General features: G+C 35.5%; 2 protein-coding genes across 5 annotated transcripts in view; one reads left to right on the top strand and one right to left on the bottom strand.

The window, feature by feature from the left end:
• Window positions 1-18251, top strand: part of AUTS2 (activator of transcription and developmental regulator AUTS2) — a 1147829-nt gene that overhangs the window by 533242 nt on the left and 596336 nt on the right. The window lies entirely within an intron of this gene.
• On the bottom strand, window positions 16635-17435 carry LOC121487449 (tRNA-splicing endonuclease subunit Sen15-like). The gene is given in 2 exon segments (XM_041749194.1): window positions 16635-17080; window positions 17082-17435. Coding segments are annotated over 2 exon segments (513 nt in total). The 5' UTR covers window positions 17154-17435; the 3' UTR covers window positions 16635-16639.

Raw genomic sequence — 18251 nt, 5'->3', positions numbered from 1 at the left:
TCTAATGCCTGCTCAGCATTTTCTGAAAAAATAATGAAATCATGAAAATAAAGTGGAAAATAATTACTGATTCAGTTTAGTTGCCTTTAAATTTCTTCCCCCTAAAATGCTAATTATGCTGGCTTTCTTCTGCCCATGGATTTCTCTTCATACATTTACATTAAATATATGAAAACCAGCATCATTTCATTGAATGATAAGTCTTTTCCAAGCTTGGCAGAAGTAGCATATTCTAAATGTTGATTTTTTTTTATCTTTATCTGTGATAATGCAGAGAAAACAGATAAGGATAAAGGTTTTTTGGTACCTGCTTAATACAGTCAGCACGCTTATCCTTGTTCCTTAATGTGGCTGAATATTCATGCTTACAGAAACAAGCAGGATGCTGAAGCAGTTGAAATAACAGAAGTAGTCCATCTGCCATGTCTTCACACCAGGCTGGATGTGGGTTGTGATGCTAGAAGTAAAATCTGGAGGCTGCCAGTGTCTCTTCTCTGTCCAAAAGCTAAATTATCCCTCTTGGCTTTCTTCAGTAGAACAAGGCCAAAACCACTAACTTAGCCCTTGATCATTTCGAGACTGAACACTCTAGTATTTTTCTCATTGTCAGTATGATAGCCCTGAAAGAAGAAAGTCTGTAGAAACATCAAGAATTTTATTTTTATTTTTGTCACTTATTTTTCTAATTCCAGGAGTGTTTTTTACTCTTTAATAATAAGTTCTTATGAGGAAAGAGTCTGCAGTTACGAATCTAAAATGATTTTCATATTCACACAATGTTAGATGAGTATACAAGTTTGTTCTTTGGTAAAATTGCTCTTAGTATTACTTTGCTTACATGAAAAAAATATGTACCAAATGCATATTCAGCTCTGAACTATGACAAAAATGCTCTACTTAGAATGTGTTTCCAATAATGGGTTTATTTTGTTATCAGAGTGCAAAATCATTGATATTATCGCCAAGTTCTCATAAAAAAAATGTCTTCTGTTTCAATTTTCATGCCAACAATATCACATATAACACTTGGTTTCAGGTACTAACATCAGCATTGATGAGTTTCATGCTTCTAAGTGGAAATAGTATATTCACAACATATAGGAGTTTTCTGTCAACATATTCTTTACATTGTCCTTTATGACCTGTGATGTCATATTAGCCTTTACTTATGTCTGTAATGAAGGTTCAGCATCAGGTAAGTAGAATGGTGATACATAGACTCTTACTTCTTTTCAGCATCTCTTTGAAGTATGGACAAAGGCAGTTCACCTGCAGGGTCAACTCATTATTAAAACAATTGCACCATAATGTGAACTCTGGTATAAGATAACTGAAGGCACTCACCTGTTGGGTCTAACGACCTAGAACTATTTTTCTTAAATACTCTCCCATGCCCCAATATTGCTCTGACTTCCCAATTTCCTTTCATTTAGAATTTATCCTCTTAAAGAGCTTTTAGTGAACTGTAGTAAAATGCTGATTATTGTGTGTGCTAATAAAATACCCACCCATGTACACACACACACACACACACACACAGACACACACACACACTCCTGTGTACAACTCTGTCCACAGCTAGTATATTCTACTTTCAGTTCTTTCCACTTATTAGTAGTGATGTTAAAGAATTTAAAGAAGAATCCTTTGTTTTTGATTTAGTTGTATTTGTTTATATCTCTTTGGTTTTGTGTTCCAAAGATGTCTGCTTAGGTCTGTTACTTTTCCACTTCATTTATAAGCTGAAGATTTGAGAAATGAGAACAGCAGCTAAAATCGGTATTTACATAAGCATATTGCAAAGGATTCTTTAAGTAGACAAAATAAAGAAAGATTGGAACAAACTTTTCACATTTTTGGGAGCCTTTGAATAATGTGGGTGTTATACACACAGAGACACACACATATATATTCATTACATACTCATGCCCAGCTCATATTCTAAATATAAATGGAAGTATAGACTAGTTGGAATCTATTTGCTTTTTTCCTTTTTTCTTTTTTTTTCTTTTTCTTTTTTTTTTTTTTTTGGCAAGAGTACCAAAACTTGTTGGAGTGTGTAGGGTTTTACTTAAAAAAAAAAAGTTAATGCAGTGAACACATTTTAATTTAAATTTTTTGGACTATAGTCTCTTCTTATACGTGTATTTGAAGTGTTACTGTGCATAGTGAGTAATTAAGAACTTAGAGACAGACTGGTCTGAAGACTAGTATGTGACCTTGGGTAGGTTATTTAATATCTGTAAATCTGTACCCACTTAATAGAATTGTGAATTTTAAATGCGACAAGATGTTTAATGCACACAGAACAGTTCTCATTAATAGCAAATTATTCCCATTATAGCATGTGATGGACAGAACTTGGTCTCATTAAGTGGCTGTGTAATGTTGTTGTACATAGAGGATTACCACCAGAAATTAGTGATTCAAGAAGTAAATTTTGAAATTTGTGCTGTAGGTCAGGAACATTCTTGTAGCTTTCTGAGGAGCTTATGATTGTTCAGTTAGCTGTATACCACTTTACTCCATATGTGAACAACAAATATGGAATTTATTCTCTATAATCCTGTGATCACCATGATGTGGAATGAACTATTCTAGGATGTCCATGTATTACAGTTGCTTAATTTGTCCATTAAAGACATTTGCTTATTTTCTCCCTCAGACTTGAGGCATTTAAAGACTGCTAACAGCTCTTGAGGTTAGGCTAGGAAGATAAAGATTTTTTTCTACACCTTCAGGTGTTATGAGGTTGTGTCACATATTTACTGTTCTCTGACCCCAAGGATAAAAGTGAATGCCCTAGCATACCTGAATGAAGTAACTAAAGTCAGGAGAGTGACGAGAGCAGTGAAAATATCACCTGGTTGCCAGTGTTCTCATGTGTCATCACTGGAAGGTTTTGGATTCATTGTTTATAAGCACTTGACCCCATATGCCAGTAGTTGGTAGCTACTGTTGGTATAGAGGTGACTGATTTGTCAGGCTGAACTTGATACGTGGTGTAAAGGAAGCTTTTCTTCATTATGGTGATCTGTTCTGCCTGTTTTTCTGGATAATCTTCAATCTCTCCAGGTTTGATTGTAAGTGTCTTAGGTCCATAGTCTCAAATAGCTTAGATCCTGCTTTTGTAAACTCCAGTGATCCAGAGATTTTTTCATAGTGGCTACCAACTAATAACTTTAATTCTCCTCAATTGCATAACATCTAGCAAAATATAAATATAAATATATATATACTTTAAGATTGTCGAAGAAACCAACCAACTTCTACCTAATGTTAAAACTACCACATTACATAAAAGGGGAAATTGTGGTGTGGTACGCTTCTTAAAATGGGCTCTGTGTGATTACTGCCTCCCTGTACAGCTGAATTACTTAGGAAATTGTATTGATAGCGTTGGTAACAGGCAGCAAGTGCAAAATACTGACCTGTGGCTTTCCATCAGAGCTGTAAGGTCATAAAGGAATTAAATTCTTTGCCCTGTTCTAAATTTTTGACTATAGACATTTGAACTATCTCCTGTTTTTCTTTGAATAATGTGGTTTTTTGTTGTTGTTTTTAAGGATTGGGCTTCTAACAGACACTTCTGACTTTCTTTCTTTCAGTAAGTACTAGGTACCTTCTCCATCAGACATTGTTCTAGGTGATGGGTTACAGATATGAAAAACCATGTCCCTCTCAAGTACTTTAGTCTTCCCTAAAGCCAGGTCCTTTCCTGCCTTTGTGATGCTTTTAAAAGTTTTGACATATTGCATTTAAGTAAAAGGATTTGAGCTCTACAGAGAACCTAACATTCTTTGACTTTATAATGTTTCCCAGGTTTTAACTTTAGAAATGCAGCCTGGCCTTGACAGCAACCCCATCCAAAGTCATCTTCCTCTCCATTTGCCAGTACTTGCTGGTAATGCTGGGAGAGAATTTTGTAACTCAAGTATTTACTCAAAACCTGTCAAATGTTTAAAGATAAATGATGCTGAGTATTTTAACATGTCTCCCAATAAGACTCTAATATTTATATTTATTAATAATTAACTGGGTAAATGAATTATTGGCCATTATTTGTTTACTGACGAGTTTCCATTATAATGGAAATTTCTTAAAAATCTGAATTCTGAAAAAAATAAAATAAAATAAAATAAATAAAAAAAAACAAAAAAAATTTAAAAAAATCTGAATTCCGTCAGATATTTCTAGTTGTTGTTAGGGCATTTGGACTCACTGGTAAAGACTGAGTTAGAATACAGCCCACCAGATGGAGAGTTCAGTGCATTTTACTTGTCAAATATATATTAAACATCTGTTCTTCATTCTTAAGGTAAATAAGATGTAAGCTTGGCTCTCAAGTCATACATAGTTGAGTTTGACACAAGACAAACTGATCAGTCCTATGAGAAGGGTGAGTAGAGCATTTGGGAGTATTTATAAGGGTCAATTAATTGTAGGAGGCTTAATTGTGCAGAACTTGATGGATGCTTGGATTTTCAACAGATAAAGAAAAGGTGGAACAAAGTTTGAGGTAGCAAAGGTAAGAGCACAGAGAAATGGCATTATCATGTGAGATTGCATTGACTGGATCATGTTTCTGGAGAAAGGTCAGCCTTAGGTTGCTTAGTTACAGGGAATGTGGAACAAAGCCAGGAAAGGAATTGGATGAGTGGGGATGAGGTGATTTGTGGGTAGATCCAGACTTTAACATTAGTGATCTTTTAAAGATGAGAAAGATATGAGTCCCAGGATCAATGTCTGTGATGCTGCTTTTACTTGGCATAGCATTCCCAGAAAGGAGAGATTTGATTTTAGAAAGCTAATGAGTTTAGAATTTAGAGTAGGCAATTAGAAGTTTAAGTTGTAGGGGATCCCCAAACTGGTCGGCGGTTTGGTGCCTGCCGTTGGCCCAGGGCGCAGTCCTGGAGTCCTGGGATTGAGTTCCGCATCAGGCTCCCGGCGTGGAGCCTGCTTCTCCCTCTGCCTGTGTCTCTGTCTCTATCTCTCTCTCTATGTCTATCATGAATAAATAAATAAAATCTTTTTTAAAAGAAAGAAGTTTAAGTTGTATATATCTTGAGTGGTAGTTTAAAAAACTTGGCCAATAATGGGGAAAAAAAACATGGCCATGCAAATTGAAATTTATGTTAAAACTTGTAAAAAAGTAATACCATGTGAGAATCCTAAAATCTCAGCCTTATACTTATCAAAAAGTATTTTTGAGATGTGGTTATACAAATAATTTTCTTGAGTGACCCTTAAGAATTACCCAGTGAGTCACCAAACTAGACTTAAAACATTGGCCTCAGAGGTACCCCATCTCCCAAGTGAGCACACCACTAAAATGTTTATATATATTTAGTATACAAAAAATATTTTTATGAATTTTTTATTATAATAATGGAATAAAATACTGGAACCCATGACTCAAAAGCTGGGACATGACTAATTATTTGGAAGCTACCTATTTACTGTGGAGAAACATAAGGTTAAACGAAATCAATTGCTCTTCATGAAGATAAAAACTTACATATTTTTGTGTTGTAACCTTTAAAAATACTACCCTGAACTACAATTGTCTCTTAAAAAGTAATAAAACCTGAAGCTACACTTAAGTAAGTGTTTTTGTTAAGGTTAGGAACCACAGAATAACTCTTAGTTACCCTGGAGGGTTAGTTTATACCTGAACTAAGTATCTGTGTTTTGACCAACTCCTCTGCATAGTCACCAGTAAACTCTAATTTCAGGGGCCTTAGACTAAAAATATAATTGTACTTTCCATTTCTTTTTTTCTGTTTTTGGTTGGGTGTGATTACTCTTAATTTTCAGAATAGGATCAGTGAGCCATGAGCAACATATCCTCACTATAGGAACAGTACAAGTTGAATTCTGGTGAGTATGTAATCATTTGTAGAATCTCCACAGTGAGATGGTTCTAGTTCACCCTGAGGCAGTTGTCTTCTGTGTCTACATTTTTAGTTTCAACTTTTTCATGCAGTATAAAGGAATTGAGAAATTTGGTAAGATCATCAGATGAGAAAGGATCAGTTGTTGTCTCCAGTTACCACCAACCCCTTAACACTCTCATCTCAACCTTTCTGTGCAGGGACAGGCTAGGTATTTTTAAACATCTGCTGTGTACAGGAATCTTTGTTGTTGACTGTTGCAAAGTCTAATTGAAGACATAAGATGAAAATCCATTTGCTCCTGATGGATGTGGGGAAATAACCCTTGGCCCAGTAGGTCTCCCTGTCTCCTCAACTCCCTTTCTTGGACCCTCAGATTTGGAGAAAATAAATCATTTGGGGGGAAAAAGATTTTACAAGTGACTGGACTAGGTCATTACTTAAAGAGTCTTTGGTTCTAATATTCCAAGATCCATGATTCTAGCTCCTTTACACCTAAATGTTTGTCATGTGGGACCAATGCTTTCAGTCAGTTTTGCTGCCTCCCTTAGCTCTCCTTTGAACAGTAGCAATGTAAGACCATGGTCCCCTAGTGCTTAGTGAACACTGCTCTCCAGTGCCCAGCAATGAAAGAGATTCACATTTTGAATGAGTGGCCAAGTCTGTCTTTCTTTGAAATTAATAATAATGAATAATGTTTTATATTTGTGTTAATCAGGGGTTAGCACATAGAAATATACAGGATGTAATCTTCTTCTCTTCTATAGCTAATGTATCACAGAGATGATTCGAGAAAGACTTATTAGCAGTGTGCTTTAAAAATCCCAGATGGAATGGACAGGCCACTGCCATGGAATTCAAAAAGTCTGTCTGTCTGTCTCTTCCTCTCTCCCTCTCTCTCCCCCTCACCCCTTCCTCTTTTCCCTCCCACCCTTTTGTCCTTCCTTTTCTTTTTCTGACACGGGCTTGAAAGAAGTCATCTTATTCTTGTTGAAGATTTCCAGATTATAGAAATGTTGAAATAGTGAATATGAGCTATATTATATAAAATGAGCTATAGGCAGTGTGAAATATCAAGATTTGCTCTGGCTACCCACACAACCTTCATATTTGATAGATATAACTGCCCTAGAATTTGATGGACTAGATCAATCAGAATCTCAGATCAAAGGACTCATTCCTTTGCTTAACTGCTTTAAAAAAAATATTTTTTCCTGAAATTGTAAATTAGATGCCTCCCAATCCATTGCATAAGAAACTTAGAGCTTTGTGAAACACCAAGAGTATCATTTGAAAAGAGGTTAAAAAACACAACTGGGGCTTGTTAAAGAGGAAAAGTGCTGTTTTAACTCCAAGTGTCACATTTTCCTATACTCAGCTCCTGCAGTAAACAAGAGTTATTGGAAGCTTAGATAGTTTGAGACACTTCACTTATCTCCCAATACTTGACTTCAGAAGCCAAACATTTAAAATGCATTTTGCTCGTGTAAAAATGTTTATCCATTTAAAATACAATGTCGTTTTAACAAAAGCACCCTGGTGACAAGCTGTTTAGATTTAACACAGTTAATAAACTGTCAGGTCCTATACACATACATGTGAAAAGACCAGCACAGTTACCCAAGGCTTGGCATTATAAATCACTGTTAACAAACTTTAATTCGCTTACTAGGCTAATGAATGATCTCCAAATTTCCTGTAGTAATTAGCTTCACTAACAGTCATGTTTAAAGGGACTTGCCTTATACTACACTTAATTTCTGCTCTGAAATCTTTGGTATCTGGTTTGTAGGATGGAAACAAAAACAAAATGAAAAAAGAGAGAAAACAAAACCTATTAGTCTCCATTGACAACTAACTCTCTTGTAATAAATCTAGATTGTGGCTGTTCTCAAGTGGAAGCATTGCCAAAGGTGATGACTGTCTATTAGGCTTATAAACTGTAATGTACTAGGAGATCTGCAATGGAGTGGTGAAGCCAGATAATTGCAGTGTTTCCTGTCTAAATGTGCTGCTGTGTGTAGTGGCCTCTGATTTTAAGGAGCCATTAAAAATGCAGCAAGGCATAACAACTGTGGTTCCTAGTGTACTCCTAATATTTCTTACATTCATCACATCTCATAAAATCTTGCCCAGACCAACAGATGACTATGTGTACAGCTGGCCTGCCACAGAAGGAAATTGAGGAGAAACTGAATCATGCAGGTAGCATTACAGAGACCCACCAAGAACTCACCCAAGCTTACAGTGTGCCATATTTCTCTTTTTACTCCCATGAATTCTGTTTCCATTTTAGTCTCTAAAAAAGAGAACATTCACATTTTACCTTTTACAAGAGGACCCTATCAGTAACCAGCTTTTTCCTGCCTTTGTGGGAAATAGACCTCACTTTGCTGAGGGAAGGCAGGGTTATATCCTCTGCGGAGAAAGTCATAGAAGTTAGCATCTCAACCCTAAACCCAAAAGATATAAGAAATTTGTTACTTCACAGTTTATTTGAAATAAATGTTAAAAATAACTTTATAACAGAACTAGCAATGTGATATGACAACCTGATTTCTCTGAACAAAAGGAGCATTGCTACTAGAACATTCCGGGAAACAGAGGAAACTAGAGAAGCCAGTATGTTCTCCTAATCAAATATTAAACAGCTAAGCATCATGACCAAATAGAAGTCTTAAGCAGCATTTGAAAAAAAGCATAATATAGTCACAAGTTATTTTCATCTGTTGCTAAATTGCCTGCTTTCAACTTGGTAATTAAAGTAGATCTATTATTTTGGCTTTACTTTTATAGGTTTAGAGTTAAAGAAACTGTGAACCAGAAGGGACCTCTGAAACTGAACTCCGGGGATCCCTGGGTGGCTCAGTGGTTTTAGCGCCTGCCTTTGGCCCAGAGCGCGATCCTGGAGCCCCGGGATTGAGTCCCGCATTGGGCTCCCGGCACAGAGCCTGTTTCTCCCTCCTCCTGTGTCTCTGCCAATCTCTCTCTCTCTCTGTCTATCATAAATAAATAAATAAATCTTTTTAAAAAATGAAACTGAACTCAGAAAATTAAGTATTGTGAAGATAGGCTGACAATGAAGGACTATGACTTCTCTCATCCTGGAACCTGTCCTTTAGTTAGCATAGCTGAAGATCATATCAATTTTCTTACTGCCGACACCTCACTGTTCTTTTCATTACAGTTAACTAACAACTATGCCTTTTCCATATATGGAACCAGTTACAGACAGACATACACATAACATGCATGCATATATTTTAACTTTTGTTGAAGTTCATCTTGGTACACTTAGTATACTTGCCAGTTACTTAGAGCTATGGAGATTATGCCATCTATTGCATCATTGTTTGTTTCTGGTGAATACTACCCACTGCCATATGTGTGACTTCCTCTTCTTCATCCAAATTGTTGACTATAAAATATCAGTGCTGCTAGGTTTTCCTTATTGCTCTTTTTGTAATGTCTCTCCTTCATGAGATTTAATATACACTAGCTGGCTATTAGGGTTTCTGTGTATGCCATCTCCTTTGATGATTTTTATCTGGAGCCTCAAAAAAAAAAATCAGATATTCTTCCTTTGTTTATTTATCCATACATATATTTGGAAAGGGCTTCAAGACAATCTGTGGACATGCTGTCTCTTTTTCCTTTGTAGTCATCTTATCCAGTTTAAGAAAATTAATTGGACATTATTATCATGTGGACACCTTTGTTCTACTGCAGGATGGCAAAGTAATTGACCATTAAAATATACTTAGCATAGATTCCGTTGTGATGCGGGTATTCATAGCTAAGCCTCTTCAAATTATTCTAATATATGTGAACAAGCAGTATTATCTAAAATAGATAAAAGGACACAGTACAAAAGAGGTGCAATTTGATACAGTATTCATGTCATAACACATATGCATGAGTAATAATTAGAAAAAGGAGACAAATGAAAAACTTGCTATTATTTATAATTGGCCTGTGTTATATACAGTTAACATCCTAAATGTGGAATTCTTGAATTGTGGCACATGCTTGAATTTTGAATACAGAGGACATAGTAAATTTATTTCTGAAATTATTACAAATTCTAAATTGGTTGGGCCATGAAATTACATTGTTTTTTTTTTCATCTTTCTTTTTTTTTTTAAAGATTTTATTTATTTATTCATGACACAGAGAGAGAGAGAGAGAGAGAGAGAGAGAGAGAGAGAGAGGCAGAGACACAGGCAGAGGGAGAAGCAGGCACCACGCAGGGAGCCTGACGTGGTACTCGATCCAGGGTCTCCAAGATCACACCACAGGCTGAAGGCGGCGCTAAACCACTGCGCCACCGGGGCTGCCCTTTTTTCATCTTTCAAATGAGGTTTGGATGAAGGTGCTCTTTGAAGTGGTCTTTCAATGTCAGCACATCTGTAGATGTGTTGGAAAGACTTGTACAATGGATTAAGAGACTATACATGTTCAGGGACCGTTTGTATAAGTCATTTTGTGAATGAGAAAAGAAGGGTAAGGGGCACCTGGTGGCTCAGTCAGGTAAGCGTCTGCCTTCAGCTCAGGTCATGGTCCCAAGGGCCTTGGATCAAGCCCCATGTCTGGCTCCCTGCTCAGCGAGGAGTCTGCTTGTCCCTCTTCCTCTGCTCCTCCCCACTACTCGTGTGCTTTTTCTTATCTTTCAGTTAAGCATAAAAGCTTAATCTTTCCCTTCCAGAAAAAAGAAAAAAAAGGTTATATAAGTGGGTTTTTTGGTTTTTGGGGTTTTGTTTTGTTTTTTTAAAGATTTATTTATTTATTTATTTATTTATTTATGATAGAGAGAGAAAAAGAGAGAGAGAAGCAGAAACACAGGAGGAGGGAGAAGCAGGCTCCATGCCAGGAGCCCGATGTGGGACTTGTTCCCGGGACTCCAGGATCGTGCCCTGGGCCAAAGGCAGGCACTAAACCGCTGAGCCACCCAGGGATCCCCCCCCCCTTTTTTTTATTCATGCCTCACAATATGTGTAGGACAATCTAAGTAAAGCCTCATCCATGCAATGGAGTGGACTAGATAGGCCCCAACTTTCCCAAAACTGTTTGGGAAAGCTTCCTGGGAAGCTTACTTTTTGTTTTTGTTTTTGTTTTTTTGTTGTTTGTTTGTTTGTTTTTTTGTTTAATAATAACCTTCACTTTTTAGCACAGTGAAAGATTTACAGAAAAATCGAAATGAAAGTTCAGAGAGTTGCTACCACCTTTGGCTCCCGTATATCTACTAATGACATCCTGTAACATAGGGGTACATTTGTTACAATTGGTGAACCTACATTAGCACATCATTATCACCCAAAGTCCATATTTTACATTAGCCTCTTGGTGTTGTGCATTTTTTAGGTTTTGAAAAATGACATGTATCCACCATTATAATATACAGAGTAGTTTCATTACTCTAAAAATCCTCTTTGCTCTACCTATTCAATCCTCTCTTCCCATTAACCCCTATCAACCACCGTTTCCAAAATTTTACTGTCTCCCTAGTTTTGCCTTTTCTGAAATGTTATATAGTTGGAATTATACAGAATATGGCTTTTTCAGATTGGCTTCCTTTAGTTAGTGACATGATTTTAGGATTCCTCCACGTCTTTTTATGGCTTGATAGCTCTTTTTGTTTTTAAGTGCCGAATAATAATATTCTATTGTTTGGATGTTCCACAGTTAATATATCTATTCACTTACTGAAGGGCATCTTGGTTGCTTTCAAAGTTCAGCTATTATAAATGAAGCTGCTATAACATATGTTTGTATGGGGTTTTTTTTTGTGGATATAAGTTTTTTTTTTTTTTTTTTTGTGTGTATTTTTTTTTTTTTGTGATGGATATAAGTTTTTTACTCATTTGCAGAAATACATTTTCTGGATCTTAGGTTAAGAGTATGTTTAGTTTTGGAAAAAAAAACTGACAAAACTGTCTTTGAAAGTGCCTTTACCAGTTTGCATTCCCAGTAGCAATGAATGAGATTTCCCTTCTGCTCCTTGTCCTTGCCAGCACTTGGCATTGTCAGTGTTTTAGATTTTACATTGTAATAGATGTATGGTAATATCTCACTTTTAATATGTAGTTTTCTAATGACACGATATTGAATATCTTTGATATGCTTGCCATCTGTATATCTTCTTTGGTGAGATGTCTGTTCAAGTCTTTTGCCTATTTGTTAATCAGGTTTTTTGTGTTCTTTTGTTGAGTTTTAAGAGTTTTGTTATATACTTTGTATAATAGTTCATTATTAGTTTGTCTTTTTGCAGATATTTCCTCCCAGTCTGTGGCTTGTCTTCTTATTCTCTAGACATTGTCTTTCATAGAACATAAATTTTTCCCTTTTTAATGAAGTAAAACTTACCAATTATTTATTTCATGTGTTATACCTTTGGTGTTGTATTAAAAAGTCATTGATGTACCCTGGCTCATATAGAGTTTCTCCTGTTATTTTTCAGGAATGTTACAGTTTTTTTATTTTATATTTTGGTCTTTGATATATTTTGAGTTAACTTTTGTGTGGGGTATAAGGTGTATGTTTAGATTCTTTGTGCTTTTCTTTTTTGATTATGAATGTTCAGTTGTTCCATGACCATTTGTCCAAAAGATTTATCTTTATTCCATGGTATTGCCTTTGCTCCTTTGTCAAAGATCAGTTAAATATATTTCCACTTACTTCTGAGCTGTCTATTCTGTTGCACTGGTCTGTTTGTTCTCTCACCAGTACCACAGTCTCAATTGCTACAGATAAATAATAAGTATATTAGTTGATATTTATTCATAATAAATCTTGAAGTTGAGTTAGGTCAGTTCTTCAACTTTATTCTTCTATGTCAATATTGAATTGGCTAATCTAGGTCTATTATCTCTCTATAAACTTTATAATCAATTTGTCAATAGTCATAAAATATCTGGCTGAGATTTTGATTAGAATTAAATTGAATCTGTAGATCAAGTTGGGAAAAAGTGACATTTTGACAATATTGAGTCCTCTTATTCATGAACATGGAAAATATCTCCATAAATTTGGTTCTTCTTTGGTCTCTTTCATCAGAATTTTATAGTTTTCTACACATGAATGTTATATATGTTATAAGTTATGTATAAATTATATATATTATTAGATTTATAACTAAATATTTCAGTTTTAGTCATGCTCATGTAAATGATAATGTCTTAATTTCAAGTAACACTTGTTCATTGAGGGTATATAGGAAAGTAATTGAATTTTGTAATATTAACCTTGTATCTTGCAACCTTGCTCCTATCACTTACTAGTTCTAGAATTAGGAGTATCTTTTGGATTTTCTACATAGATGATCATTTCATCTGAGAACAAAAACAGTTGTATTTTTTTTCCTTCCCAATCTATATACATTTTATTTCTTTTTCTTATAGCATTAGCTATGACTTCTAGTATGATGTTGAAAAAGAGTGGTGAGGTAGGACATCTTGCCTTGCTCTTAAGCTTACACAAGAAAGCTTTGAGAATTTTACCATTAAGTGTGCTGTTAGCTTTTTTGGCAAATATTTTTTGTCAAGGTGAGGAAAGTTCCTTTTTATTCCTACTTGGCTGAGAGCTTTTATCATGAATGGGTATTGGATTTTGACAAAAGTTTTTTTTCAGCTGTTGATACAGAAACTATCCTTGCTTTTCTACTTGGTAATGGTGTATCGTTTTTTTATATACTGTTGGATTTGATTTGCTAATATTTCATTGAAGATTTTTACATAGATGTTTGTGAGAGATAATGGTTTATACTTTCTTCTAGTGTCTTAGTCCAGTTTTGATATTACGGTAATGCTAGCCTCTTAGAAATGAGTCACGAAGTATTCTTTCTTCTTCTATCTCCGGAAGAGATGGTAGATAATGGCTAACACTTCTCCCTTAAATTTCTCTCTCTAGTAGAATTCATCAACAAACCCATCTGGATCTGGTGTTTTCTGTTTTAGAAAGTAATTATTGATTCAATTTCTTTAATCAGATCTATTCAGATTACCTATTTCTTCTTATGTGAGTTTTGGCATAGTGTTTCAAGGAATTCATTCATTTCATCTTGTCATTGATCACATGGAATTCTTCATAATATCCCTTTGTTACCTTTTTAATGTCTATGGAATATGTAGTGATATACCTTCTTTCATTTCTGATATTAATAATTTGTGTCTTCTCTTTCTTTAACAAAGCTTCAGTAGAGGCTTAATGATTTTATCAATCTTTTCAAAGAACCAAGTTTTGGCTTTATTGACTTTATTGATTTTATTTTTAATTTCATTGATTTCTATTCTTTTATTTCTTTTCTTCTGCTTGCTTAGGATTTAATTTGCTCTAATTTATCTAGTTTCCTAGGGTGAAAGCATAGATTATTCACTTTAGATCTATCTTCTTTTCTGATACAGACATTCAGTGTTATAAATTTTCCTTTAAGGACTGCTTTTGCTGTATTCCACATATTTGGATGTATATTTTTATTATTTAGTTCAAAATATTTAATTTCTCTTGAGATTTCTTCTTTGACCCATGTGTTATTTAAAAAGATGGTGTTTTTAAAAAAAAAAAAAAAAAGATGGTGTTTTCTGGGAAAGTTTTTACTGTTCAACACTGTCACTTTCAGAGATGCCTGAGTGGCTCAGCAGTTAAGCATCTATGCCTTCAGCTCAGTGTGTGATCCTGTAGTTTCGGGATCCAGTCCCATATCGGGCTCCCTGCGGGGAGCCTGCTTCTCCTTCTGCCTGTGTCTGTGCCTCTCTCTTTCTGTGTCTCTCATGAATAAATAAGTAAAATCTTTAAAAAAAAAAAAAAAAGTCACTTTCAGAGCCTTCACTCCTTGCCAACCCAGAAGCACTGACTTGTAACAAGTCCCTCAAGAGATTCTGGAGGAATTAGCCCAGCACATGCTCGTAGACTAGTTGTAAGTATATATAATGTAATTTGAAAGTAATCTCACCAGTTGTAATTACTACTTGATTTAATTACAAGCATATTTGTGTTAGTGAGTTTTATCTGCATCTTTCCTTTTCTTGCTAGGGTAGACCTTGTCCAAGACTCATTTAGATATTTATCTAAGTCTGACCTTTTATTTTATTTGATCCTTTTTCTGCCACATAACTTGTCATACTTATGCAAAGACTTATTGGGGAGAACAGGAAGAAGACTGCATTGATTCTTGTTAGAAATTTTTTTATGGGTCCAATTATTCCTCTATTTGAGAAAATTTCTATGAGTTTTATTTGTATTAATTTACTTATCTGAAAATGGAATCTCTACTTTTAAACCTGTCAATTTCTATGTATATAAGATTTCTTTAAGCAACAGATAGCTCATTTAATGTTTTTATTACTGATTCCCTTCATCAAGCTTATTTTATTGTTTTTTATAATCTAGCAATAGGTTCATTCTTGATTCATTTACTCTTTTGGAGCAATGGAATTATTTATGTATTTTAACTTTTTCATTTTCTGCTTTCCAGCCCTCACTTCCTTTTTTTTAATTTTTTTTTATTTTGTCACCATTTTATTATATGCTTGGTATGTTATTTGCAGCCATGATCTTCCCATTCATACACTTTTATATTTTGCTTTTTTAATTAAATGTTTTCTCATGTTTTTCATTTATTCATTACTAATTTTTAATGAGTACATTATGTATCATTCATTGGCTATCTGTATCTGTTTATTAATTACTTCCTTATGCCAGGGGTTGGCAAACTATGGCCCTGGATTTTTAAATAAAGTTTTATTAGAACACAGTCATGCCCAGTTATTTACATATTATCTCTGGTTATTTCTGTACTATAAACAGCACATTTGAGAAGTTTTAAGAGAGACTATATAGTTTGCAAAGGCTAAAATATTTCCTTTCTGCCCTACAGAAAAAGTTTGCTGACCCCTACCTAATGAGGTGGCATTACAACTAATGCCATTTGGAATATCTTTGTGCATATAATTTTTTATACTTTAGGCAACATAATTGAGAGGCATTAACAAAAGTGGGCTAACTAACTAGGTCTACTTAATAAAGACTTTTTAAGCCTGACACCATCCCTCACTATCTCTCTGGCAATATTCTAACTGGGATATAATAAGGGTGGTGGTATTAAGAATGGAAAGGAAGGTCAAGTATCTCCTTTACTTAGGTAGGAAGTAACTAATAGGTAGCACTTCTCTGGTCCCTGTATAGACATGTATGTAATTTTACACTCTGGATGAGCATATTTTTACTTTTGATTTGAAATCAACAGTAAATCCCACATAAAAACCAATGGAAAGAAAACTTACTTTCTATTGGGGATTTAAAAGCAGACTGAGCAAACTCTCCAGGTGTCCAGGTGTCCATGAAATGCCACTGCAGACTAGCTGTAGTGGCCAAAAGGCACTGAGAGGGTTGAATTAGAGAAAGGTGGCAGTCTCAACAATGTGTTAGCAGTGGCAGCAATGAACAATGAGGCAGCTATGAGTGGGAGAATGACAGAAGAAACACATATGTTCCACCCCTCTGAACATATCCTAAGCATCAATTTATATAGAACTATAATTAAACTGTCTCCAGATAAGAAAGTTCTAGAGCAACTACCCTATACTTATGAATAAAAAAATTATTCTATCTGCGAAAGTTTCATTCTTCAAGAAGAAAAACTTATGGAATGGGACCTGCTAAGTCAACCCTAACTATCTCTGAGATAAAAGATGAACCAGGCTGATGGATCTCAAATCCAATCCCAAAGTAAGCATCAGGAAGCACAGGTGTCATCTTCTAAGGGAAATATTCTGAGGGTCTGGCAGCATAAATCCGTCAGTAAGTTTGTAATAGACTATTGTGGAATCGGACTCCACTATGGCCAAGGTAAAAGACACTGGCAAATCTGGGTCACCTTGCAATTTTCGAGATGCCTTCAAGATCTCCCTTATCCTGTTATGGCTGAGGGAAGCACTGATGGATGTAGGCACCACAGTCTGTAATCCTTCTCCTTCTATCTCAGTACCGACAAGGCAGATGAGCTGAAGATCTGGTAATCCAACACAATTTACTTCATGCCAACTTTTACTCTCCATGAGGTCCAGGTAAACCAAGAATGCTCTATAAACTTGGCTGGCATCTCCTATATCTAATTCCATCATTTCCAAATACTTTGGGTGGGTGCCCATCCAGGCGTCCTCGGGGGCCCAGGAGGGGGCGCCACGCCGCCGCGCCCCCCCCCCCCTCCCCCGGGCCCAGCCCGCTGCAGCCAGGGGTGGGCTCCGAGCTGCTGCGCTCCTCCATGCCAGGCCGGGCCCAGCCCTCACTTCCATTCCTATAACATAAAATTGTAAAACGTGAGCCTGGATAATAAAAGATTACTTGGTTGATTCCTAAACATATAATATAGTGACTTTAAACTCATTTCAGGTCATCGTGCTGCCAGTTAGTTTGATTACAAGCATTTAAACTGTCACATATAAAGCCTTCTGCTTCGTAAGGGTTCACTTTCAAATGAAAACTGAGTGTTCTGTACTCTCTATGTATACAGTTTACTTTCAATATTTTAGTCAAAACCTATGCCTCATGAAGGTCACCCACAGTTTCAGAGCCTTGTATAAAGACAGTGTGCAATTTTGGAGCAGCAGCACAATTTTATTTAAAAATTTACTTAAAAATATAAAATTATGTTCATGTGTACATATGTATAGATAGGTGACTGTTTAAAGTACCTCTTCTCATTTTTTAAAAAGATTTTATTTATTTATTCATGAGAGCCACAGAGAGAAAGAGACAGAGACATAGGCAGAAGGAGAAGCAGGCTCCATGCAAGGAGTCTGATGTAGCACTCGATCCTGGGACTTTAGGCTCACGCCCTGGGCTTAAGAGGCACCAAACTGCTGAGCCACCCACGTGTCCCCCTTCATTTTTGGATATAGTCCACATTTGAAAATCATTAAAACTTCAGAATTTAAATATCATTTGGTGACTGATGCTTGGTCTGTGAATGGAAAACTTTCAGAGAATTAAATCAAAGGAGAAGTTTTTAATGCAATACTTTCCACATAAGGAAATGGCCCAAGAATGTTGGGAGATACCAAAGAACATCTAGATATTAAAGTTTTGTAGAGTTGATGAGTTTGTTTAAATATTTTTTGAAAGCAAGAGTAAAATCATGACTCTCATACATTACAAGATGTACATGTTTTAAAGATTTTATTTAATTATAATGAACTTGGCAGATATTATGGCCAAATTAAAGGAGAATTAAAAGAACAGACACAATTGTAGATGAATATTGAAATGAATGTGTAAATGGAAGCTCAGCTGACTTTGAGGGAAGTCATTTGAGCCACTACCTGACAAGACAATTTGCTTCATTATATACAATAATTGTTTTGC

The sequence above is a fragment of the Vulpes lagopus genome, chromosome 3 (assembly GCF_018345385.1).
Source record: "Vulpes lagopus strain Blue_001 chromosome 3, ASM1834538v1, whole genome shotgun sequence".
NCBI lineage: Eukaryota > Metazoa > Chordata > Mammalia > Carnivora > Canidae > Vulpes > Vulpes lagopus.
This window is presented reverse-complemented; position numbering and strand designations above follow the sequence as displayed.